This window comes from Hemitrygon akajei, chromosome 8, assembly GCF_048418815.1.
Source record: "Hemitrygon akajei chromosome 8, sHemAka1.3, whole genome shotgun sequence".
NCBI lineage: Eukaryota > Metazoa > Chordata > Chondrichthyes > Myliobatiformes > Dasyatidae > Hemitrygon > Hemitrygon akajei.
Window position 1 is genome coordinate 180,498,190 of NC_133131.1, and position 25,729 is coordinate 180,523,918.

At 45.8% G+C, this 25,729-nt stretch overlaps 1 protein-coding gene across 3 annotated transcripts in view; it reads right to left on the minus strand.

The window, feature by feature from the left end:
• Window positions 1-25,729, minus strand: part of mapk15 (mitogen-activated protein kinase 15) — a 182,629-nt gene that overhangs the window by 143,249 nt on the left and 13,651 nt on the right. For all 3 annotated transcript variants that reach the window (XM_073055254.1, XM_073055253.1, XM_073055255.1), the window contains exons 2-4: window positions 17,452-17,550; window positions 13,755-13,784; window positions 9,797-9,887 (exon numbers count right to left, since the gene is read on the minus strand). In XM_073055254.1, coding sequence (XP_072911355.1) covers window positions 9,797-9,887; window positions 13,755-13,784; window positions 17,452-17,550 — 220 coding nt within the window. The remainder of the gene's footprint in view (window positions 1-9,796; window positions 9,888-13,754; window positions 13,785-17,451; window positions 17,551-25,729) is intronic.

Below are 25,729 nucleotides of genomic sequence, written 5' to 3' on the forward strand. Positions count from 1 at the left end.
GAGGTCAAGGGATATGGGGAGAGGGCAGGAACGGGGTACTGATTGTGTATGATCAGCCATGATCACAGTGAATGGCGGTGCTGGCTAGAAGGGCCGAATGGCCTACTCCTGCACCTACTGTCTATTGTCTATGAGGAGGCCAAAACTATACACAATACTCAAGTTGAGGTCTCACCTGTGCCTTATGAAGCATCAGCATCACATCCCTGCTCTTGTATTCTAGATTTCTTATAATGAATGCAAACATTGCATTTGCCTTCCTCACCACTGAATCAACTTGCAAGTTAACCTTTCAGACGTTCTGCACAAGGACTCCCAAGTCCCTTTGCAACTCGGATTCTTGGATTTTCTCCCTGTTTAGAAAAGAGTCTGGACATTTATTTCTAGTACCAAAGAGTATAACCATACATTTTACAACAATGTATCTCATTTGCCACTCCTTTGCCCTCCCTCCTTTCTTAAAGAGTGCAGTGACATTTGCAATTTTCCAGTCCTCTGACACTATACTAGAGTACAATAATTTTTGAAAGATCATTACTAATGCTTTCAGAATCCTAGGGTGCAATGCATCTTGTACCCTTAGGTCTTTCAGCTTTTTGAGCACCTGATCCCTCATAATTATAACTGCACTCACTTCTATTCCCTCACATCCTTCAACATCTGCCACACTGCCAGTGTCTTCCACAATGAGGACTGATTCAAAATACTCATTCAGTTCATCTGCCATCTCTTTGTTCCCCATTATTGTTTCTCCGGCCTCATTTTTTAGTGGTCCTATATCTACTCTCATCTCCTTATTTTTTACATACTTGAAAAAGCTTTTACTATCCACTAATATTGTTTGCTAGCATGCTTTCAGCTTGCATCTTTTCCCTCCTAATGATTTTTTTAGTTGCTCTCTGTAGGGTTTTAAAAGCTTCCTGATCCTCTGTCTTCCCACTGATTTTTGCTTTGGTGTATGTTGTCTCTTTTGCTTTTATATTAGCTTTGACTTCCCTTAGCCACAATTGTACTATTTTGCCATTTGAGTATTCCTTCAGTTTTGGATTATATCTATCCTGCACCTTCTTCATTCTTCCTATGTAACACCCTGGGAAAGGTTTCACTGCTGATGTAATGGTCTTTTTTGTAGAAGCACTGCTAATGTATCAGCGGTGTTTGAGTTATGGTGAGAGATAACGCGGACTTTGGAATGTGCTCTGTCCAATGAAGGGAGTGTTTTTCTCTTGTTGTGTGCCTGAGACCGAGGTGATCTGGGTCTTTTGTTCGTCGGAAGATGGGAAGAGAAGATGCGAGAAAGGAGAGGTCATAGACACCAGAAAGGAATAGACTTGGAATGGGGCCAAGAGTCGACGAAGCCTGGGGAAATCGATGGAGGGCCAACGGAAGGGAAACTGTGAACTCCAACTTGTGCACATTAGACCGTTTCATTAAAATGTGCCCTTTTAATTTTGTTTTACTTTACTAACCCTTTAGTCAAATAAAGATTTATAAAGCTAAATTGTTTAATTGCATATGGTGTACCGTTTGTTATTTCGTGGTAGTGACTTATAACAGGGTAACACATCACACAGCATCCACACAAACAGGAGGTTTTGCACCTCAATCTCATATGTTTGGTGGGGCCAGAGAAGTCCCTAGACTTACGCAGCCGAATGAACCTGACGGTTACAATTGTGGGGAATTGGTTCAGGATTGATTTCATTGGATGCTGTGAGATTGCTCTGTGCACCGAACTAGTGGGTTGTGTATTTAAGTCTGTGCTAAACTATTGCCCAGAAGGCGATTACAATAGCTGGGTATGGATGCTGTGAGGGTTGAACGGTGGTGTACATCCACAGGGTTACTGGTAACAAATACGTGTCTATTTAGTGGTGTATATATTTGTACTCCTGATGAATTGTTAATTCAACTTTTAAGTACTCTTAAAGCTGTAGGCAAAGTTACAATTGTGGGGAAGAGATTTGATAAAATGGCAGGCACAAACTTTGTTTTAGTTCAGACTAGTGCTGAAGTAATGGCAGTGGAACAGCCTGGTACTATTGGAGCCCCAGGAGAATGGGGGCCATGGACTGTACATACTTTCCAGAAGCAGGAGAGTAGGTGAGTGGGCCAAATCACAAGTTGAGTCTCCCATAGCTGGGCACGGAAACTTCAAAGACAGGGTTTTCTCGTTTCTATTTATCGAGGGAAGGACTGGTCTGATTTGTAAAGTCTAATGAGTCCCCATCCCCCAGTGAAGAGTGAGAATTCTGAGTTAGAATCTGTTCTTACCTCTCTGGCGAATAAATGGAAAAATGCCCAGGTTCAAAGTCCTAGCTATCGTAGACTCCGCCTATTTTCAGGAATGAAGACCACCCCTAAAGGGGAAGAGGAGTATGAGACTTGGGTGGAGCAGACGTCTCAGATGTCAGATGAGTGGCAGTGCTCTGATGACGTAAAACGAAAGCGACTGGCTGAAAGTTTAAGTGAGTGGGCTGCTGACATAGTGAGAGCAGTAAAGGCACAGAAACCCCTTGCCACTTCTGCGGTCTACATGCAAGGGTTTGGGGTGTTTGGGGTGACTGGAAGCCCAACAGTGCTCATGACAGGGTTTCAGAACATGTGTCAGGAGAAGGGAGAGAAGCTTTATGCCTACATCATTCGGCTAGAGGGGCAACTAAATTGCTTGCGGCGCAGAGGGGTCATTCAGACGGCTGAGGTGGCTCAGTTAAGGATGGACCAAATAGCAAAAGGCACCCAGTGCCAGAACTGATCGCTCGGGGTTTCCTACTGTCTCGTAAGATGCACCCCCCTCCACCCCGTTTGCTGAGCTGATCAGAGAAGTATGAAAGGAAGAGAATGCGTCGGAGGTGCGGGAGACCTCAGCCAGCAGAATACAATTCTCGGTAGTGGTCCCCTGTAGTGAAGCGACCACAGACAGCCTTCCCTGCAGAGTGGTAGAGGAGATTGTGGCAGAGTTAAGAACTGAGATGTCCCGGTTGTTATCAGCAGTGGCCCACCCATATGATGGACCTGATAGGAAAGCAGATCCTCTAAGGGGACAGACTATGAAGGCTGCTAGCAGCTGGTGTCACACGAGAAGGGGAATGGCCAGTATTGTCTGTTATAACTGTGGTGAAGAGGGACGCTTCAGGCGGGAGCATGAATGACAGGAAACCCCTCAGAGAGTGAGCTGCTGGGTATCTAAGCATAGCGAGACATTGGGAAAACTTAAAAGAGACCCAGTGAGGGGATGGCCTGGCACATCAGGGAGGGGGGAATCATATACCCAGCAATATATCAAGGAACACTCTAAAGTAAAAAAACCATATTCCTGAAGGTTTAGTGGGGCCAAGCACCAGTGTATCGCTACAAATAGAAGGTATTTATGCAAGAGCCATACTTGACACAGGGTTTCAGGTCACTTTGCTGTACCGTCATTTTACAATTAGTATTTGATGCATTTACCATTGACACCATTCAGTGTACTAGAGATCTGGGGTCTTAGTGCAGTGATTATTTGTATGATGGGTATTTGTTAGTGAAGCTGGAGTGAACACTCCTACTGTGAGGAAGCTCACGAGAGCCTGCAATGAGAAAGCTGGAGAGAACTTCCTGAGAACATTGTCCGTTTACCCGGTGTTTCGAGCTGTTTTTGCGTATGTGCGTGGCTGAACTGGGTCAGATAACAAGTTTAGACGAAGGACTGTGTGGGTCACCCAGTTCAAGCCAATCGTGTTACATAAGAACATAAGAAATAGGAGCAGGGGTAGGCCATCCAGCCCATTTAGCCTGCCCCACCATTCAGTAAGATCATGGCTGATCTGTCTGTAAATTCAGCTCCATCTACCTGCCTTTTCCCCATAAATCTTAATTCCTTTACTATACAAAAACCTGTCTAACTGTATCTTAAATATATTTAGTGAAGAAATCTCAACTGCTTCCCTGGGCAGACAATTCCACAGATTCACCACTCTCTGGGAAAAACAGTTTCTCCTCATCTCCGTCCTAAATCTTCTACCCTGAATCTAGAGGCAATGTCCCCTAGTTCTAGTCTCACCTACCAATGTAAACAACTTTCCTACTTCTATCTTAACTATCTCTTTCAAAATTTTGTATATTTCTATAAGATCCCCTCTCATTCTTCTGAATTCCAGAGTGTATAGTCCCAGGCGACTCAGTCTCTCCTCAGTGTTATGGCCTGGGGAAGTAGCGAGAGTAATGGGAAACCCCAAATTTCCCAGAATGCTCAAAGGCGAGACCCTCTTGGTGGATGCTCCGGAAGACCACGTAGAGTCATTGGGAATGCTTGCTGGGGTATAGTGAGGCCCGAACTGCAGAAGCCCTCAGTTGTACAGGCAATCAGGATGGCAGTGATTGTCAGGAACACCATGAAGAGGGAGTGTCAGAACACTGAAACAGGGATCCAATCGCAGACCCAGTACTGCGCACACAGTGATATCAATTGAGTAAAAAATCCCGAGGTACAAACAAAGTTGGCATCAAAGTTCAGGCAGAGATCAAAGCATCCAGAGAAATCCAAAAATCAGTACCAGGAAAGAGGCAGAGTCGATATTCAGACAGACAGAGTACAAACCCGAGGTGCAAACAAAATCAGCGTCAAAGTTCAGGCAGAGATCGAAACATCCAGAGAAATCCAAAAACCAGAATGGGGAAACAGGCAAAGTTGATATTCAGGCAGATACAGATACAGATACGAATGCTGGAAAGGCTCAGGAAAATTAACTGGCACAATCTGGCAACAAATAGGTGAAAACACAGGACTGAAATACACTGAGCAATAAACAGAAAGGTAGATGATAAGTGGAGCACAATGAGACACAGGTGGCAGCAATACAGGTAATAATGAAAAGCAGATGAGAGATGGCATACTCAGTAATACAGGGGCCGGAGTAGAGCAGGAGTGGGGACAGGAGCACATGGCAATACAAAACCATAGTCTGACAGCTAGGGGGAAACACAAGGTTCAGCTGGAGGTACTGACAAGCATGGGATGCCCCTGGTGCATCTTTTTCCGGTGACGGTAATGTCTAGTGTCCCTATGAGACAAGCCGGGGAGAAGCTATCTGAAAAAGAGGGAAAGTTGACCGCTGAGTCATTCAATTTGAGGACTCTCCGGTACCTGCAGTTTGGAAGAAGGGGTATGATAAAAAAGGTTAGGTTCTCCAAACTCATGCCAGGAGACCAAGTCCCCATAAGGAACTTGAGGCTACCTGGGAAACGTAAGTTGGCTGACTTCTGAGCAGCTACACCTATGTAGTGGCAAGTCAGATGCCAAAAGTACCAGTTTTCCAAGTGAAACCAGAGGATAGGAATGGACCTGCCAAGATTTTTTCCTTCGGAGCCACCTTCTGCCTCTGGGACAAGAGGTGTGTGTTGACCCAGAGCCTGACCTGGAGCCTACACCTAGTAAGATGACTCTGCTACGACACGGGGCAACTGAAGGACCAGCAGCAGGAGGCCCCCCGCCTCTGAATGGGACACTGATTCAGAGGATGAGGAAATGGGTGTGTGGTATATGCTGCCTTTTGCAAACTTCCTGCTGACTGAGGAAGAGATTCCCAACACTTCTTACACTAAGTCAGGTGAAAACGGGGAGGGGGAGGCTACCTATGGACAGCCTGGGTTTCAGCGAGACCTTGCAAGGGATGAAGCGGGGTTCAGCCGAAGGACAGAGGGGTCCGTGTTGCAGGAGGGTACGAGTGAAAGACTGGGGAAGGCCTCACCAGGTAGACCAGAAGTATCCTCAGTAGTGGCGGAACATGAAGAAGTAGATGAGGGGGTACGGAGGTCACAAAGAATCAAGAGACCACCGGATAGGCTGGCCTATGTAGCACTGGGGGAACAGAGTATGGCCCCTACCATTTTGGGGAGCTATGTCACTGCCTTTTACACCTGCGTTGGACTTTGTGCTCGGTGAAGGGTTTGTGAAGGGTTGGCAAATTATCTCAATGTCATGAGGACATGACTAAATTTGGTGGGGGAGAGTGTAACACACTGGGAAAGGTTTCACTGCTAATATAATGGTCTTCGTGTAGTAGCACTGCTAATGCAATCATTTTTCTGTAGTAGCACTGCTAATGTAATAGTTTTCTATAACAGCTGTATCTGGGATATGGCTAGAGATAACGGGGGCTTTGGAATGTGCGCCATCCAATGAAGGGAGTGTTTTTTTTTCCTTGTTGTGTGCCTGAGACCAAGGTGATCTGGGTCTTTTGTTTGTCAGAAGATGGGAAGAGAAGATGCCAGAAAGGAGAGGTCATATTCACCAGAAAAGAGTGTCCTTGGAATAGAGCCGGGAGTCAACGAAGCCTGGGGAAATCGATGGAGGACCAACAGAAGGGAACTTGTGCACATTAGACTGCTTCATCAAAATGGACCCTTTTCATTTTGTTTTACTTTACTAACGCTTTAGTCAAATGAAGAGTTATAAAGCTAAGTAATTTAATTGCATGTGGTATGTTGTCTGTTACTTTGTGGTTGTGATTTGTAACAGGGTAACACATCATGCAGCACCCACACAACAGGACGTTTTGCACCTCAATCTCATATGTTTGGTGGGGCCAGAGATGGTCTTCCTTAGTCTTACGCAGCCAACAGAACCTTAGGTTACACCTAGAAACTCACATCATTGCTGCTCTCCCATGCCACTGTAATTTCCTTTACTGTACCGAAATACTGCTCTGTCAGACTTTAATTTCTCCCTATCAAATTTCAATTTGAACTCATTATATTGTGATCACTGACTCCTAAGCATTCTTTTACCTTAAGCTCCCTAATCACCCCTGGTTCATTACATAACACCCAATCCAGTATACCTGATCCCCTAGTAAGTTCACCGACCACCTGCTCTAAAAAACTATCTTGTAGGCATTCAGCTAACTCACCCTCTTGAGATCCATTTCCAACCTGACTATCCCAATCGACCTGCATGTTGAAACCTCCCATGACTGTCATAACATTGCCCTTTTGACACACCTTTTCAATTTCCACCACCCCTAAAACACCAACCCTGACAGAGACCCTTCCCCCATACCCCACAATACAGACACTTGCCAAAACATGAGAAAATCTACAGATGCTGGAAATCCAAGGAACACACACAAACTACTGGTGGAACTAGCAGACCAGGCAGCATCTATGGAAGAGAGTACGGCCAACATTTCGGACTGAGACACTTGATCAGGACTGGAGAAAAATGATGAGGAGTCGGATTTAAAAGATGGAGGGGAAAAAAACACAAGGAGATAGGTGAAACTAGCAGGTGGGATGGGGGGGTGAAGTAAAGAGCTGGGAAGTTGATTGGTGAAAGAGATACAGACTGGAGAAGAGGGAATCTCATAGAAAAGGAAAGAAGGCCGTGGAAGAAAGAAAAGGGGATGGGCAGGTAAGGAGATAAGGTGAGAGAGGGAAAATGGAATGGGGAATGGTGAAGGTGGAGGTTGGGGGAACATTATCAGGTTTGAGAAATCGATGTCATTACCATCAGGTTGGAGGCTACCCAGATGGAATATAAGGTATTGCTCCTCCAACCTGAGTGTGAACTCCTCGTGACAGTAAAGGAGGTCATGGAATGACATGCTGGAACGAAATGGGAAGTATAGTTAAATTGGATGGCCACTGGAAGATCACCTTTATTCAGGTAGACAGAGTGTAAGTACCTGGCAAAGTGGTCTCCCAATCTACATTGGGTCTCATCGATTTACTGGTGGCTACACCAGGAGCACCAGGTATGGTAGATGATCCCAACAGACTCATAGGTGAAGTGTTGCCTCACTGGAAGGACAGTTTAGGCCCTGAATGGTAGTGAGGGAGGAGGTGTAGGGACAGGTGGAGCACTTGTTCTCCTTGCAAGAATAAGTGTCAGGATGGAGATAAGTGGGGAGGGACGAATGGACAAGGGAGTAGAGTAGGGATCGAATCTTGCAGAAAGCAGAAAGTGGGGGGGGGGGGGGGGGGGAGGGAAAGCTGTGCTTGGATCCTGTTCAAGATATTGGAAGTTACAGAGAATTATGTTATGGATACCGAGGCTGGTGGGGTGGTGGATGAGGACAAGAGGAACCCTATCCCTGCTGAGGTGGTGGGAGGATGCGGTGAGGGCAGACATGCGTGAATTGGAAGAGATGTGGTTGAGGGCAGCATTGATGGTGGAGGAAGGGAATCCCCTTTCTTTCAAGAAGGACATCATCGCCTTCGTTTTGGAATGAAAACCCTCATCCTGAGAGCAGATGTGGTGGAGATGGAGGAATTGAGAGAAGGGAATGGCATTTTTTACAAGTAACAGCATGGGAAGAGGTGTACTCCAGGTAGCTCTGAGAGTCAGTGGGTTTGTAATAGGCATCAGTCTATTATAATAGACAGGAGGTCCTTACTGAGGACAGAAAGTTCTACCTCAGAGAGGGGAAGGTCAGAGGGAATGGTGAAGACCCGGCACAGATGAGAGCTGGGATCAGAGGGTGGAAGGGGATTGGTAGTGTCAGAGGAGAGGGGAGGTTTGGGGCATTCAAGGAGGGTGAGCTGAGAGGAAGACAGAGTGTCTGCGGACCCAAGAGCTGACAGTGGAACCTGAGAGACACGGGACTGCAGGGTGATGGTGGGGGAAGGGGAGACAGGGGTTCCAGCTGCAGCATGTGAAGTCCCGGCCTGGAGGTGCCATCGGTCACGGCTGGAGTTGGAGGTTGTGCAATTGGTACTTTGAAGGTGTCCAAGGTTGTTGGAACCCAAGGTGATAGCGGTGGTCCAGGTTTTGAATTTGCTCAGGATCTTTAGAGCTGTTGAGATCAGCAACAGGGGTCATGGTCTGGAGACTCTCATGCCTACTGGCTGAAGAGACGGCAAGTGCCGTAGTCTGTGGCAGGCGATTTTTCCGATCCTTGCAAGACATGAGAAAGTCAAAGAACTGGCAGTTGACAGCGTGGATCCAGTGGAGGATAAAGTAGCAGGCATGTCCATTGCAGACGGCAAAGAGAACCTTGGAGTTGTGAAGTGACTGAGATAGGGACCCCAGGTACCTTCTCATGGCTGAAAGCATAGCACATAGAATGCAGTGGGAGAAACAGCAGGAGAAGCAGTCAATTGAATGTGAGTACCTGGGATCCTCAGGTGGTCCAAACTGAAAAGCTTGAAAACAGACCCTGGAAACCATTTGGTACAAGCTTGCGGCGAAGACATGTTCTCAGGAAGGATACATGGCTGTGGTAGTGGGTCTGGTAGTGGAACACGTGGTCCAAGAGTTGAAGGGCAGCAGAGATCACAGAGGGGGAGCAGTGAGAAAGGGTTTCACTGAACTCCCATTAAAGGGAAGATTAAAACTTCTTCAGGGTAGGCATCTCTGAAAGAGATTTCACTAACCCTGCAGAGATCCTTACCCTACTCCCTATGTGAACCATTCCCCTCCTCTCACTCACAGCAAACCAACCCTGAAAGAGATCCTCCTCCTACCCCTACTACACAGACCCTTCCCCTCCCACCCACCCTGAGAGACCCTCCCATATCCCTGACAACAAAGAAACTAATCCCTCCTCTCACCCACACACACACCAACCCTGACAGTGACTTCCCACCCCCACTACAGACACTTCCCCTCCACCCTCCCCGACAAAGACCATTCCCTCTCTCCAACATGGAGCCTGTCCCACCCCAACACACAAATCTACTCACTCCCTCCGATTTGGAATCCTTCTCTCTGCCCCCACCTCACCAACACATGAACCCTCTCTAATTCTGCTCCTCTCCAACAGCTCTCCATCAGCCAGTTCTCCCCCTGAGCCAGTCCCACGGCTCTGCACCTTACCCATGAACTCAAAGACCAGGTAGATGTCTCTGTCGTTTGCTGCTCGGATGACATTGAGCAGTTTGATGACATTGTCATGATTTCCAAATTCCTAGGAGACAAGATAGAATTTAATGGAGTAGGAACAAGGAGGATGAAATATTGCCAGCAATCACAAGGAACACACAGCAGCATAGCACACAAACAGACCATTCAGCCCACTGTATCCGTGTTGACCACATCATTCCATTTATTTATTTAGAGATATAGCACAGTAACAGACTCTTCTGGCCCAATGAGCCCATGCTGCCTAATTATACCCATGTATAATTATACCTGCTGAACAGTAGAATGTGGGAGGAAACTGAAACACTGAGAGGAAACCCATGCAGACAGGGGAGTATGTACAAACACTTAAAGTCAGCATCAAGAATTGAACCCAGGTCATTGACTCTGCATTGGCATTATACTAACCACTACACTACCATGCCACTGTATCCCTAACAAATTCCATCTGCCCACATATGTTCTGCATCCTTTCATGCCATCTCAGTCCAAGTGTTGCTTACACTTTACTATGGCATGTACCACCACTACCTCCCTTGGTAGCTGGCTCCAAGCACCTCCCAATCTCTACTTTAAAAATAACTTGTCCTATAGATCTTCTTTAACCTTTCCCCCTCTGTCTCTGTGAAGCCACTGTATCTTAATAGACCTGACAGTTAGCAAGGCTCTAATGTGTGTGACTCCCTCTCTGAGACATTGTCCCTGAATTCAGTGAAGGTAGGTTAGCAGTTAGTGGGCTTTGGTGCATGCTTCTGCCTCTCCAACCCACAGTTAGTGGGTTCTGGTGTATATGACTCCCTCTCTGAGACCTTTCCCCGTCTGTCTCAGTGAAGGTACGTTGGTACACATTTAGTGAGTTCTGGTGTGCGTGACTCCCTCTTTGACACCAATCCCTCTGTCTGAGTGAAGTTACGCTAGTACGCAGTTGGTGGGCTCTAGTGATTGTTCAGCATGTCACACATGAGTAATTCCTGTTGATGTGCTGCCCACACATGCAATGACAGAAGCAGCACAGTAGGGGGGAGGGGCTTGGCACCCAACCACAGCCATACTGTGCCAAGACAAGAACAGAAACATCTGCAGCTTTGAGAACGAGCAAAAATGAAGGCTTGAAGATCCCACCCATCACGCTCCCTCCCTGCACTCCCAGCATATTCAATCACCCATCCACAGCCCAGCCCTGCATCCACTCAGACTGAACCAATGTCAAGTGCAGATCAGGCAGAAATGACCAAGCAGACTGCAGAGGTCTCTTCCTGCTCCCCTCACTTGTAGTCAGTATTTACCCCAACACCTCCTCCTGTGCAGGAACCCTGTCTATCAAACCCCAAATACACTGCATCTATTGCTTCTCCTATACCCATCCTGCTTGTGCCAATGAACTGGCGGGTATATTCAAGGATATTTTCACTCTCTCACCGCTATGGGTATGGGTAACCCTAGGTATTTTTTTAAACTACATGTTTGGCACAGCATTGTGGGCCGAAGGGCCTGTACTGTGCTGTAGGTTTTCTAAGTTTCTCTATGTTTCTACAGGTGGAAGTTCCCACTTGCTTCAAAAAGTCAACCATTATACCAGTGCCTAAGAAGAATAATGTGAGCTACCTCAATGACTATCATCCAGTAGCACTCACATCTACAATGATGAAATGCTTTGAGAGGCTGGTCATAACAAGACTGAACTCCTGCCTCAGCAAGGACTTGGACACACTGCAATTTGCCTATCACCATCAAAGATCAACACCAGATGCAATCTCAATGACTCCTCACACAGCCTTAGATCTCTTGGACAATACAAACACCTATGTCAGGATGTTTTTCATTGACCATAACTCAGCATTTAACACCATCATTCCCACAATCCTGATTGAGAAGTCACAGAGCCTGGGCCTCTGTACCTCCCTCTGCAATTGGATCCTCGACTTCCTAACCAGAAGACCACAATCTGTGTGGATTGGTGATAATATCATCTCCTCACTGATGATCAACACTGGTGCACCTCAAATGGTGTGTGCTTAGCCCACCGCTCTACTCTCTCTATACACCATGACTGTGTGGCTAGGTATAGCTCAAATACCATTTTTAATTTTGCTGATGATACAACCATTGTTGGTAGAATCTCAGATGGAGATGAGAGGACATACAGGAATGAGATATACCAATTAGTGGAGTTGTGTCGCAGCAACAATCTTGCACTCAACATCAGTAAGAGCTGATTGTGGACTTCAGGATGAAGGAACACATACCAATTCTCATTGAGGGATCAAAAGTGGAGAAAATGAGCAGTTTCAAGCAGTGTCAAGATCTCTGAGCACCTAACTTGGTCCTAACATACCGATACAGCTATATAGAAGGCAAGACAGCAACTATACTTCATTAGGAGTTTGAAGAGATTTTGCATGATTTTTAATCTATTCAATCAATATACATATACTGCAATTGATTTACTTATTTTTTTATTTTTACTTTTTTTTCTATATTATGTACTGCATTGAACTAAGTGAACAAATTTCACGACACATGCCGGTGATAGTAAACCTGATTCTGATTCATCGCGAATGACTCAGCAGTCATTCTCCTCTTGCTCCCCTCCCTTGTTGTCTGTGCAGGAACCTGATTCTCCTATACCCACCCTGCTTATCAGATCCTCAATAATCTTCAGTAGCTTTGTCAAGCCAGAATTTCCCAAATATGCTGACTTGATTTACTTTTATTTTATTTCATCACAGGACAATTTACAATGACCAATTATCCCACTAACTGGTGTGTCTTTGGACTTTGGGACGAAATCAGAGCACCAAAAGGAAACCCATGTGTTCTCAAGGAGACTCCTTACGGATGACGACAGAATTGAATTCTAAACTCTGATGCCTAGAACTGTAATTGTGTCACGCTAACCACTACACTACCATGGCACCCTAATTGTTTTCTGATTTTCTATATGTTTCTCCCTTACTAATAGCTTCTAGAGACATTTTACAGATGTTTGACAAACAAACCTTCCTTTCCCTGCTCTCTGCCTTCTTTGATTGTTGCACACAGATATTATAGTACATTTAACATTAAACAGTATAAAGCTGGAAGAGAGCCTATGCTCTGTGCTGACTGTGATGCCAATGGACCATATCCATCCATTCCCTATCTGTTCATGTGCCAATGACTCTGAACATACACTATATATGAAGGTTTATTCTTCTCGGCCAACTAATGATGTGAACTCTTGTGTTTAACTAAAGACATCCTAAAATTTTCATGGGTTCCTGGAATGCGCTGCTGGGGTGGTAATGGAGACAAATATAATAGTTGCCTTTCAGACAAGCACACAGATGTACAGAGAATGGAGGGGAGGGGTTTGTTCAGTTGGGTACTTATAGACTTGTTTCATTCATTCTAAAACATCATGGGTCAAGGTGCCTGTTGCTGTTCCATATTCTGTACCGATGCAGGCAAGGAGATAAGGTGAGAGAGGAAGAATGGGATGGGAAATGGTGAAGGGGGGAAGGGGGCATGGGGGAATTACCAGACGTTTGAGAAATTGATGTTCATGCCCGCCCATCATCTCCCTCTGGTGCTCCTCCCTCCTTTTCTTTCTTCCATGGCCTTCTGTCTCTTTCACCAATCAACTTCCCAAGTCTTCACTTCATCCTTCCCCCTCCAGGTTTCATCTATCACTTTGTGTTGCTCTCTCCCCTTCTCCCACCTTTTAAATCTACTCTTTAATTTCTCCTCCAGTCCTGCGGAAGGGTTTCGGCCCAAAACGCTGACTCTATTCTTTTCCTCAATGCTGCCTAGCCTCCTGAGTTCCTTCAGCATTTTGTGTGTGTTGCTGAGAGCTACTGGGATTACTCCACTGGGAGCTAGAAAAGAGCTGAAAGGCCAATTGGCCTTCTTTGTGTCATAATAAGAAACTCACCTGAAGTAACAAAATTTCACGAAACGTCCTCTGAAAAATAAAAAGTACGTCAGACAGTGATCAGACAGGGCAGGACAAACCCCACTTCCCACACCACAAAACCAGCATGTCAAGGGACAGCCTAAATGGGATGGGGACAGGAAAGGACTCTTACCTCTCGAAGTAAAGCCATGCTCTCCCGAGCCTCAAGGAGGAACTGGAGAGAAACCATCTCCACCACGACAGATGGGACCTGTACAGATTGGATGGGTTGCACCTGAACTTGAGGGGGAGCAATATCCTTGCAGGTAGGTTTGCTAGCATGATTCGGGAGGGTTTAAACTAATTTGAAAGGGGGACGGGACCTGGAGCGATAGAGCAGTGAAAGAAGTGCATGGAGTAAAGCCAGATCTAACATACAAAGAGGCTTTGAGGAAAGAGAAGCAGAATAAAGGGTGTAAAGGTAGTAAGGTAGAAGGGCTAAAGTGTATGTACTTCAATTGCAAGAAGCATCAGGAACAAAGGTGATGAATTAAGAGCTTGGATACATACATGGAATTATGATGTAGTGGCCATTACAGAGACTTGGCTGGCACCAGGGCAGGAATGGATTCTCAATATTCCTGGATTTCATTGCTTTAAAAGGGATGGGGTGGGGGGGAAGGGGAGGAGGGGTGGCATTACTGGTCAGGGATACTATTACAGCTACAGAAAGGGTGGGTAATGTAGCAGGATCCTCTTTTGAGTCAGTATGGGTGGAAGTCAGGAACAGGAAGGGAGCAGTTACTCTATTGGGAGTATTCTATAGGCCCCCTGGTAGCAGCAGAGATACCAAGGAGCAAACTGGGAGGCAGGTTTTGGAAAGGTGCAAAAATAACAGGGCTGTTATCATGGGTGACTTTAACTTCCCTAATATTGATTGGCACCTGATTAGTTCCAAGGGTTTAGATGGGGCAGAGTTTGTTAAGTGTGTTCAGGACAGATTCCTGTCACAGTACATTGACAGGCCGACTAGGGGGAATGCCATACTAGATCTAGTATTAGGTAACAAACCAGGTCAGGTCACAGATCTCTCAGTGGGTGAACATCTGGGGGACAGTGATCACCGCTCCCTGGCCTTTAGCATTATCATGGAAAAGGATAGAGTCAGAGAGGACAGGAAAATTTTTAATTGGGGAAGAGCAAATTATGAGGCTATAAGGCTAGAATTTGCAGGTGTGAACTGGGATGATGTATTTGCAGGGAAATGTACTATGGACATGTGGTCGATGTTTAAGGATCTCTTGCAGGATGTTAGGGATAAATTTGTCCCGGTGAGGAAGATAAAGAATGGTAGGGTGAAGGAACCATGGGTGACAAGTGATGTGGAAAATCTAGTCAGGTAGAAGAAGGCAGCATACATGAGGTTTAGGAAACAAGGATCAGATGGGTCTATTGAGGAATATAGGGTAGTAAGAAAGGAGCTTAAGAAGGGGCTGAGAAGAGCAAGAAGCGGGCATGAGAAGGCCTTGGTGAGTAGGGTAAGGGAAAACCCCAAGGCATTCTTCAATTATGTGAAGAAAAAAGGATGACAGAAGTGAAGGTAGGACCGATTAGAGATAAAGGTGGGAAGATGTGCGTGGAGGCTATGGACGTGAGCGAGGTCCTCAATGAATACTTCTCTTCGGTATTCACCAATGAGAGAGAACTTGATGACAGTGAGGACAATATGAGTGAGGTTGATGTTCTGGAGCATGTTGATATTAAGGGATGGGAGGTATTGGAGTTGTTAAAATACATTAAGACAGATAAGTCCCCGGGGCCTGACTGAATATTCCCCAGGCCACTCCACGAGGTGAGGGAAGAGATTGCTGAGCCTCTGGCTAAGATCTTTATGTCCTCATTGTTCACGGGAATGGTACCAAAGGATTGGAGGGAGGCGAATGTTGTCCCCTTGTTCAAAAAAGGTAGTAAAGAAAGTCCAGGTAATTATAGACCAGTGAGCCTTACGTCTGTGGTGGCAAAGCTGTTGGAAAAGATTCTTAGAGATAGGATCTATGGGCATTTAGAGAATCATGGTCTGATCAGGGACAGTCAGCATGGCTTTGTGAAGGGCAGATCATGTCCAACAAGCCTGATAGAGTTCTTTCGGGTGGTGACCAGGCATATAGATGAGGGTAGTGCAGTGGATGTGATCTACATGGATTTTAGTAAGGCATTTGACAAGGTTCCACACGGTAAGCTTATTCATAAAGTCAGAAGGCATGGGATCCAGGGAAGTTTGGCCAGGTGGATTCAGAATTGGCTTGCCTGCAGAAGGTAAGCCTTGGTGGAGGGAGTACATTCAGATTGGAGGGTTGTGACTAGGATCTGTTCTGGGACCTCTACTTTTTGTGATTTTTATTAACGACCTGGATGTGGGGGTAGAAGGGTGCGTTGGTAAGTTTGCAAACGACACAAAGGTTGGTGGTGTTGTAGATAGTGTAGAGGATTGTTGAAGATTGCAGAGAGACATTGATAGGATGCAGAAGTGGGCTGAGAAGTGGCACATAGAGTTCAACCCAGAGAAGTGTGAGGTGGTACACTTTGGAAGGACAAACTCCAAGGCAGAGTACAAAGTAAATGGCAGGATACTTGGTAGTGTGGAGGAGCAGAGGGATCTGGGGGTACATGTCCACACATCCCTGAAAGTTGCCTCACAGGTAGATAGGGTAGTTAAGAAAGCTTATGAGGCGTTAGCTTTCATAAGTCGAGGGATAGAGTTTAAGAGTCGCAATGTAATGATGCAGCTCTATAAAACTCTGGTTAGGCCACACTTGGAGTACTGTGTCCAGTTCTGGTCGCCTCACTATAGGAAGGATGTGGAAGCATTGGAAAGGGTATAGAGGAGATTTACCAGGATGCTGCCTGGTTTAGAGAGTATGCATTATAATCAGAGATTAAGGGAGCTAGGGCTTTACTCTTTGGAGAGGAAGATGAGAGGAGACATGATAGAGGTGTACAAGATATTAAGAGGAATAGACAGAGTGGACAGCCAGCGTCTCTTCCCCAGGTCACCACTGCTCAGTACAAGAGGACATGGCTTTAAGCTAAGGGGAGGGAAGTTCAAGGGAGATATTAGAGGAAGGTTTTTTAGTCAGAGAGTGGTTGGTGCATGGAATGCACTGCTTGAGTTAGTGGTGGAGGCAGATACACTAGTGAAGTTTAAGAGACTACTAGACAGGGATATGGAGGAATTTAAGGTGGGGGGGGTTATATGGGAGGCAGGGTTTGAGGGTCGGCACAACATTGTGGGCCGAAGGGCCTGTAATGAGCTGTACTATTCTATGTTCTATGTTTTAAAACAGAGGGACAATCAATGAGGTTGAGGAGGAGGCATCCACTTTAGGTATGGATTGGAAAAAGACAAACTCACCTAGCAGGAATTGGGAGTACCCCAAACCATCATTGAAAAATGAAGCTCCGTTCCAACTCTGAAGCAGGATTGGGGAGGGAAGATCCACTCAGTGGCATGATTATGTAGATGTACCCTCAGCTTAACAGTAAATCAGGACCCTAACCAGCAAACAGTTGGGAATGGGAAGCAAGTACCCCATCCAAGAGTGCAGAAAAAGCAACTGCTCTGGCACCCAACTGTGATTAGGACTAGGAAGAGGACTTCCACTTTTGGGGACACAGCAACTCGCATTGTGATCTCCACAATGAAATCAGAACAATCCCTATCCCTGCCTCAAGGTACCTGAGCATCTGTCCGGTTTCTGAAGGCATCGAAGATTTTTTTCACAGCCACCACCTCTCCTGTTTGCCGATCGATGGCTTTCCACACTATTCCATAAGCCTAAAAATAAGATATATGGAAGTGTTTGATGGGACTGAATGATTGTATCTGTACCCCGCACTACATAAGAGCGAAGGAAAATTTCCTTCCCCAAAACACTGTGAATCTTTGGCAATATCTTGCCCAGAGAGTCACTGACTATGTGACGATCAATATAAGTCTGGGAACTCACAGTCACAGACACACAGCATGTAAAGAGAACAATCTGCCAGGAATTATGAGCATCTGGAGAATCATAGGTCATGAAATATTACAACAAAATAAAGCATCTTCAGCTCACAATCTTTTAATCTATTCTACAATCAATCTAACCCTACCTTTTCAACATAACCCTCCATCTATCTATGATTTATGTGCCAATCTAAGAGTCTCTTAAATGTCCCCAAATGCGTTTGCCTCTACCGTCAACTCTGGCAGAGCATTCTATGCACCTACCACTCTGTGCAAAACAAACCTGCCTCTGACATCTCCCAAATAGAGTCAAAGAGTCATAGAATATTACAGCACAGAAACTGGCCCTTTGACTTATCTAGTCTGTGCTAAACCATTACTCTGCCTCACCCCATGGACCTACACCAGACCATACCCAATAGCCTTCCTGTCCACATACCTATTCATATTTCTCTTAAATGTTGAAATCGAGCTCACATCCATCACTTGCGCTGGCAGCTTGTTCCACACTCTCACCACCCAATGAGTGAAGAAGTGCCCCCTTATGTTCCCCTTAAACTTTTTACCTTTCACCCCTAACCCATGACCTCTAGTTGTAGACTCACCCAATCTCAGTGGAAAAAGCATGCTTGCATTTACTTTATCAATACCCTTCATAATTTTGTATACCTCTATCAAATCTACCTTCAATCTTCTATGTTTTTGGGAATAAAGTCCTAACTTATTCACCCTTTCCCTATAACTCAGGTCCTCAAATTCCAGCAAAATCCTTATAAATTTTCTCTGCATTCTTTCAGACATATTTACATCTTTTCTGTAAGTAGGTGACCAGAACTAGACACTACTCCAAATTAGACCTCACCAATATCTTATACAACTTGAACATAACATCACCACTCCAGTGCTCAGTACTTTGATTTATGAAGGCCAACATGCCAAAAGCTTTCTTTACGACCATACCTACCTATAACCATATAACAATCACAGCACGGAAACAGGCCATTCCGGCCCTCCTAGTCCGTGCCGAACTCTTAATCTCACCTAGTCCCACCTACCCGCACTCAGCCCATAACCCTCCACTCCTTTCCTATCCATATACCTATCCAATTTTACCTTAAATGACACAACTGAACTGGCCTCTACTACTTCTACAGGAAGCTCATTCCACACAGCTATCACTCTCTGAGTAAAGAAATACCCCCTCGTGTTTCCCTTAAACTTTTGCCCCCTAACTCTCAAATCATGTCCTCTCGTTTGAATCTCCCCTACTCTCAATGGAAACAGCCTATTCACGTCAACTCTATCTATCCCTCTCAACATTTTAAATACCTCGATCAAATCCCCCCTCAACCTTCTACGCTCCAATGAATAGAGACCTAACTTGTTCAACCTTTCTCTGTAACTTAAGTGCTGAAACCCAGGTAACATCCTAGTAAATCGTCTCTGCACTCTCTCTAATTTATTGATATCTTTCCTATAATTCGGTGACCAGAACTGTACACAATATTCCAAATTTGGCCTTACCAATGCCTTGTACAATTTTAACATTACATCCCAACTTCTGTACTCAATGCTCTGATTTATAAAGGCCAGCATTCCAAAAGCCTTCTTCACCACCCTATCTACATGAGACTCCAAATGAGAGTCTACATGAGACTACCTGTGACATCACTTTAAAGGAATTATGCATCTGTACTCCCATATCCGTCTACTCGAACACACACTACTGTGCCCTACTACTCACTATACAAGTTCTACCCTAGTTTGTCCTCCCAAATGTAACACCTCACACTTGTCTGCATTAAATTCCATCTGCCATCTGCTCTCTAATCAATTCTGGTCCACCTTGCACAAACCCAATCCAGAAGAGCTGATCATCTAGTGGACTCAATGAGAGGTTGCTATTAAAAAGCCACCTAGTATTCACTCTGGAAAATACCCCTTCTGGAATCCAGCAACAACATGATTTTCCTGATCTACCTTCATATTGAACTACCCCATGACTATTGTAACATTGCCCTTTTGTCTTGCATTTTCCATCTTCCATTGTAATTTGCAGGCAACATCTTTACTACTGTTTGAAGTTCTGTATACAACTCTCATCAGGGTCTTTTTACCTTTGCACTCTTTAGCTCTATCCAAAATAATTCAACACCTACACCTTAGAACCATAGAACATTACAGCACAGAAACAGGCCTTTTGGCCCTTATTGGCTGTGCTGAACCATTTTTCTGCCTAGTCCCACTGACCTGCACCTGGACCATATCCCTCCATACACTTCTCATCCATGTACCTGTCCAAGTTTTTCTTAAATGTTAAAAGTGAGCCCGCATTTACCACTTCATCTGGCAGCTCATTCCACACTCCCACCACTCTCTGTGTGAAGAAGCCCCCCAGTGTTCCCTTTAAACTTTTCCCCCTTCACCCTTAACCCATGTCCTCTGTTTTTTTTCCTCCCCTAACCTCAGTGGAAAAAGCCTGCTTGCATTCACTCTATCTATACCCATCATAATTTTATATACCTCTATCAAAACTCCCCTCATTCTTCTACGCTCCAGGGAATAAAGTCCTAACCTATTCAACCTTCCTCTGTAACTCAGTTTTTCAAGTCCTGGCAACATCCTTCTCTGCACTCTTTCAACCTTATTAATATTTTTCCTGTAACTCAGTGACCAAAACTGCACACTCTTTTTAGTGATTTGATTTCATTTTTTAACAACAGAGCAATACCGCCCCCTCTGCATTCCTACCTGTCCTTTCGATATAATGTGTATACTAGGACATAAGCTGCCAGCTGTAATCTTTTGACTATGATTCAGTGATGCCTACAGCATCATACCTGCCAATCTGTAATTGTGCTGCAAGTTCATCTACCTTATTACGTATATTAAATCACAGCAAGAGGCGAAGAGGGAACAGGTAAAAGAAGCTTGGAGAGAAGCTGTTTTTTTTTAACTGATCACGGCAAAGAGGCTAGACTGCGCAGGCGCGTGACGCAGCGCGCCAAAGGTTTAAAAAGGAAAGGAAGTTTTCAATGCTTCTTTAAATCGCAGCAAGAGGCGGAGAGGGAAGAGGTAAAAGTAGCTCGGAGAGAAGCTGTTTTCATTTTAACTGCTCGCAGCAAAGAGGCTAGACTGCACAGGCGCGTGACGTAGCGCACCAAAGGTTTTAAAAAAAAGACTGCCATATACAGCGGCCATCGTCGTAGTGGCCATCGTTGGAGTGGGCTGAGGCAGAGTGGGTCAGCTTTGGCTCAATCAGGCTCCGGCGAGAACAGGCAGAGGCAAGCTTTAAACAGGGCACAACTGCACAAGCATGTGAGAGTCGGCCTCTGAGATCAGCAGGGGCATATAAAAAGAGAGCAGCGGCTGAGTACGAGCTTCATTCCAAGTGAGGTAAGGCCAGGTAAGCTCCTTTAATTAATTTAATTACCTTAGGAGTAGGTAATGGAGGCAGCTGGGGCAGTTGAGTGCTCCGTTTGCAGTATGTGGGAAGTCAGGGCGAGCACTGAGAAGCTAGACTGGACTGCCAACACAGATGCCTTGTGCAGGAAGGCACAGAGTCGACTGTACTTCCTTAGAAGGTTGGCGTCATTCAATGTCTGTAGTGAGATGCTGAAGATGTTCTATAGGTCAGTTGTGGAGAGCGCCCTCTTCTTTGTGGTGGCATGTTGGGGAGGAAGCATTAAGAAGAGGGACGCCTCACGTCTTAATAAGCTGGTAAGGAAGGCGGGCTCTGTCGTGGGCAAAGTACTGGAGAGTTTAACATCGGTAGCTGAGCGAAGGGCGCTGAGTAGGCTACGGTCAATTATGGATAACTCTGAACATCCTCTACATAGCACCATCCAGAGACAGAGAAGCAGTTTCAGCGACAGGTTACTATCGATGCAATGCTCCTCAGACAGGATGAAGAGGTCAATACTCCCCAATGCCATTAGGCTTTACAATTCTACCGCCAGGACTTAAGAACTTTTTAAAAGCTATTATTAATGCTTTTTGAGATAGTGATTTAGATGCATATAATTTTTTTTTTACTGAGTTAAGTATTGTATGTAATTAGTTATGCTACAACAAGTGTATGGGACATTGGAAAAAAAGTTGAATTTCCCCATGGGGATGAATAAAGTATCTATCTATCTATCTATCTATCTATCTATCTATCTATCTACACCTGCAAAAGGTGCATCCAGTTGCAGCTCCTGACAAACCATGTTAGGGAACTGGAGCTGGAACTGGATGAACTTATGATCATTCGGGAGACAGAGGTAGAAATAGACAGGAGTTTCAGGGAGAAAGTCACCCCTAGGAGTCAGAAGACAGGTAGTTGGGTGACTGTCAAGAGAGGGAAGGGGTATAGACAGGAAGAGAAGAGCACCCCTGTGGCCATTCCCATCAACAATAAGTATACCGTTTTGGTTACTGTTGGTGGGGATGACCTACCAGGGACAAGTTGTAGTGGTTGCGTCTCTGGTACCGAGACTGGACGCTCAGCTCAGAAGGGAAGCAGGGAAAAGAGGAGAGCAGTAGTGATAGGGGATTCGATAGTTAGGGGGACAGATAAGAGGTTCTGTGGAAGAGATCGAGAATTTCAGATGGTCTGTTGCCTCCCTGGTGCCAGGATCCACGACATCGCGGATCAAGTTCTCAGCATTCTCAAGAGGGAGGGTGAGCAGCCGGATGTCGTGGTCCATGTAGTGACCAATGACATGGGTAGGAAGAGTGAGGCAGGACCTGAAAGGTGAGTTTAGGGAGCTAGGTGCCAAGTTAAAGGTCAGGACCTCCAGGATAGCAATCTCAGGATTGCTACCAGTGCCACATGCAGGTGGGTTTAGAAATAGTAAGATAGTGCAGATCAACACGTGGCTGAAGACATTGTACAGGAGGGAGGGCTTCAGATTTATAGATAATTGTGCAGTTTTCCAGAGAAGGTGGGACCTGTTCCGGCGGGACGGTTTACATCTGAACTGGAGGGAGACAAATATTCTTGCAGGTAGGTTTGCTAGAGAGGCTCCAGTGGATTCAAACCATATATGAGGGGAGAGGGGAACCAGAGTGTAGGAACAGATGTATGGGAGAAGGAAAGAAAAGACAGTAACGTTCTTTGTACTGTTAGAGATAAACAGAGAGGAAGAGGTGGAGAATTTCTTAAATGCATTTATTTTAATACTACGAGCATTGTAAGAAAGGTGGATGAGCTTAGAGCATGGATTGATACCTGGAAATATGATGTTGAAGCTATTAGTGAAACATGGTTGCAGGAGGAGTGTGATTGGCAACTAAATATTCCTGGATTTCATTGCTTCAGGTGTGATAGAATCGGAGGGACAAGAGGGGGAGGTTTGCGTTGCTTGTCTAAGAAAATATTACAGCGGTGCTCTGGCAGGATAGATTAGAGGGCTCGTCTAGGGAGACTATTTGGGTGGAATTGAGGAATGGGAAAGGTGTAGTAACACTTATAGGGGTGTATTCTAGACCACCTAATGGTGAGCGAGAATTGGAGGAACAAATTTGCAAGGAGATAGCAGATATTTGTAGTAAGCACAGGGCTGTGATTGTGGGAGATCTTAATTTTTCACACATAGACTGAGAAGCCCATACTGTAAATGGAATGGTTTGGAGTTTGTAAAATGTGTGCAGGATAGTTTTCTGCAGCAATACATAGAGGTACCAACTAGAGAAGGGGCAGTGCTGGAACTTCTGCTAGGGAATGAGATAAGTCAGGTGACGGAGGTATGTGTTGGGGAGCACTTCGGGTCCAGTGATCACAATGCCATTAGTTTCAATATAACACACACAAAATGCTGGTAGAACACAGCAGGCCAGGCAGCATCTATAGGGAGAAGCGCTGTCGACGTTTCGGGCCGAGACCCTTCGTCAGAACTAACCGAAAGGAAAGATAGTAAGAGATTTGAAAGTAGTGGGGGGAGGGGGAAATGATAGGAAAAGTCCGGAGGGGGTGGGATGAAGCTAAGAGCTGGAAGGGTGATTGGCGAAAGTGATACAGAGTTGGAGAACGGAAAGGATCATGGGACGGGAGGCCTCAGGAGAAAGAAAGGGGGGGAGCACCAGAGGGAGATGGAGAACAGGCAAACAACTAAATATGTCAGGGATGGGGTAAGAAGGGGAGTAGGGGCATTAACAGAAGTTAGAGAAGTCAATGTTCATGCCATCAGGTTGGAGGCTACCCAGCCGGTATATAAGGTGTTGTTCCTCCAACCTGAGTTTGGATTCATTTTGACAATAGAGGAGGCCATGGATAGACATATCAGAATGGGAATGGGATGTGGAATTAAAATGTGTGGCCACTGGGAGATCCTGCTTTTTCTGGTGGACCGAGCGTAGGTGTTCAGCGAAACGGTCTCCCAGTCTGCGTCGGGTCTCACCAATATATAAAAGGCCACACCGGGAGCACCGGACGCAGTATACCACACCAGCCGACTCACAGGTGAAGTGTCACCTCACCTGGAAGGACTGTCTGGGGCCCTGAATGGTGGTGAGGGAGGAAGTGTAAGGACAGGTGTAGCACTTGTTCCGTTTACAACGATAAGTGCCAGGAGGGAGATCGGTGGGAAGGGATGGGGGGGACGAGTGGACAAGGGAGTCGCGTAGGGAGTGATCCCTGCAAAAAGCAGAAAGGGGGGGGAGGGAAAAATGTGTTTGGTAGTGGGATCCCGTTGGAGGTGGCGGAAGTTACGGAGAATTATATATTGGACCTGGAGGTTGGTGGGGTGGTAGGTAAGGACAAGGGGAACCCTATCCCGAGTGGGGTGGATGGGGTGAGGGCAGACGTGCGGGAAATGGGAGAGATGTGTTTCAGAGCAGAGTTCATGGTGGACGAAGGGAAGCCCCTTTGTTTAAAAAAGGAAGACATCTCCTTCGTCCTGGAATGAAAAGCCTCATCCTGAGAGCAGATGCAGCGGAGACAGAGGAATTGTGAGAAGGAGATAGCATTTTTGCAAGAGACAGGGTGGGAAGAGGAATAGTCCAGGTAGCTGTGAGAGTCTGTAGGCTTATAGTAGATATCAGTAGATAGGCCATCTCCAGAGATGGAGACAGAAAGATCAAGAAAGGGGAGAGAGGTGTCGGAAATGGACCAGGTAAATTTGAGGGCAGGGTGAAAGTTGGAGGCAAAATTAATGAAGTCGACAAGCTCAGCACACATGCAAGAGGCAGCGCCAATGCAGTCGTCGATGTAGCGAAGGAAAAGAGGGGGATGGATACCGGTATAGCCTTGGAACATGGACTGTTCCACAAAGCCAACAAAAAGGCAGGCATAACTGGGACCTATACGGGTGCCTATGACTACACCCTTGGTTTGAAGGAAGTGGGAGGAGCCAAAGGAGAAATTATTGAGAGTAAGAACTAATTCCGCTAGACAGAGGAGAGTGGTGGTTGAGGGGAATTGGTTAGGTCTGGAATCCAAAAAAAACCCGAAGAGCTTCAAAACCATCTCGGTGGGGGATGGAGGTATATAGGGACTGGACATCCATGGTGAAAATAAGACGGTGGGGGCCAGGGAACTTAAAATCATTGAAAAAATTCAAAGCATGAGAAGTGTCACGAACATAGGTGGGAAGAGATTGAACAAGGGGGGATAAGACAGTGTCAAGGTATGCAGAAATGAGTTCAGTGGGGCAGGAGCAAGCTGAGACAATAGGTCTACCTGGACAGGCAGGTTTGTGGATCTTGGGTAGGAGGTAGAAACGGGAAGTGCGGGGTGTGGGAACTGTGAGGTTGGTGGCAGTGGATGGGAGATCCCCAGAGCTAATAAGATTGGTGATGGTATAGGAGACAATGGCCTGGTGCTCTTTAGTGGGGTTATGATCAAGGGGTAAATAATAGGAGGTATCAGAGAGTTGTCGCTGTGCCTCGGCCAGGTAAAGGTCAGTACGCCAGACAACAACAGTTCCCCCCTTATCCTCCCCTTCTTACCCCATCCCTGACATATCTAGTTGTTTGCCTGTTCTCCATCTCCCTCTGGTGTTCCCCGCCCCCTTCTTTCTACTGA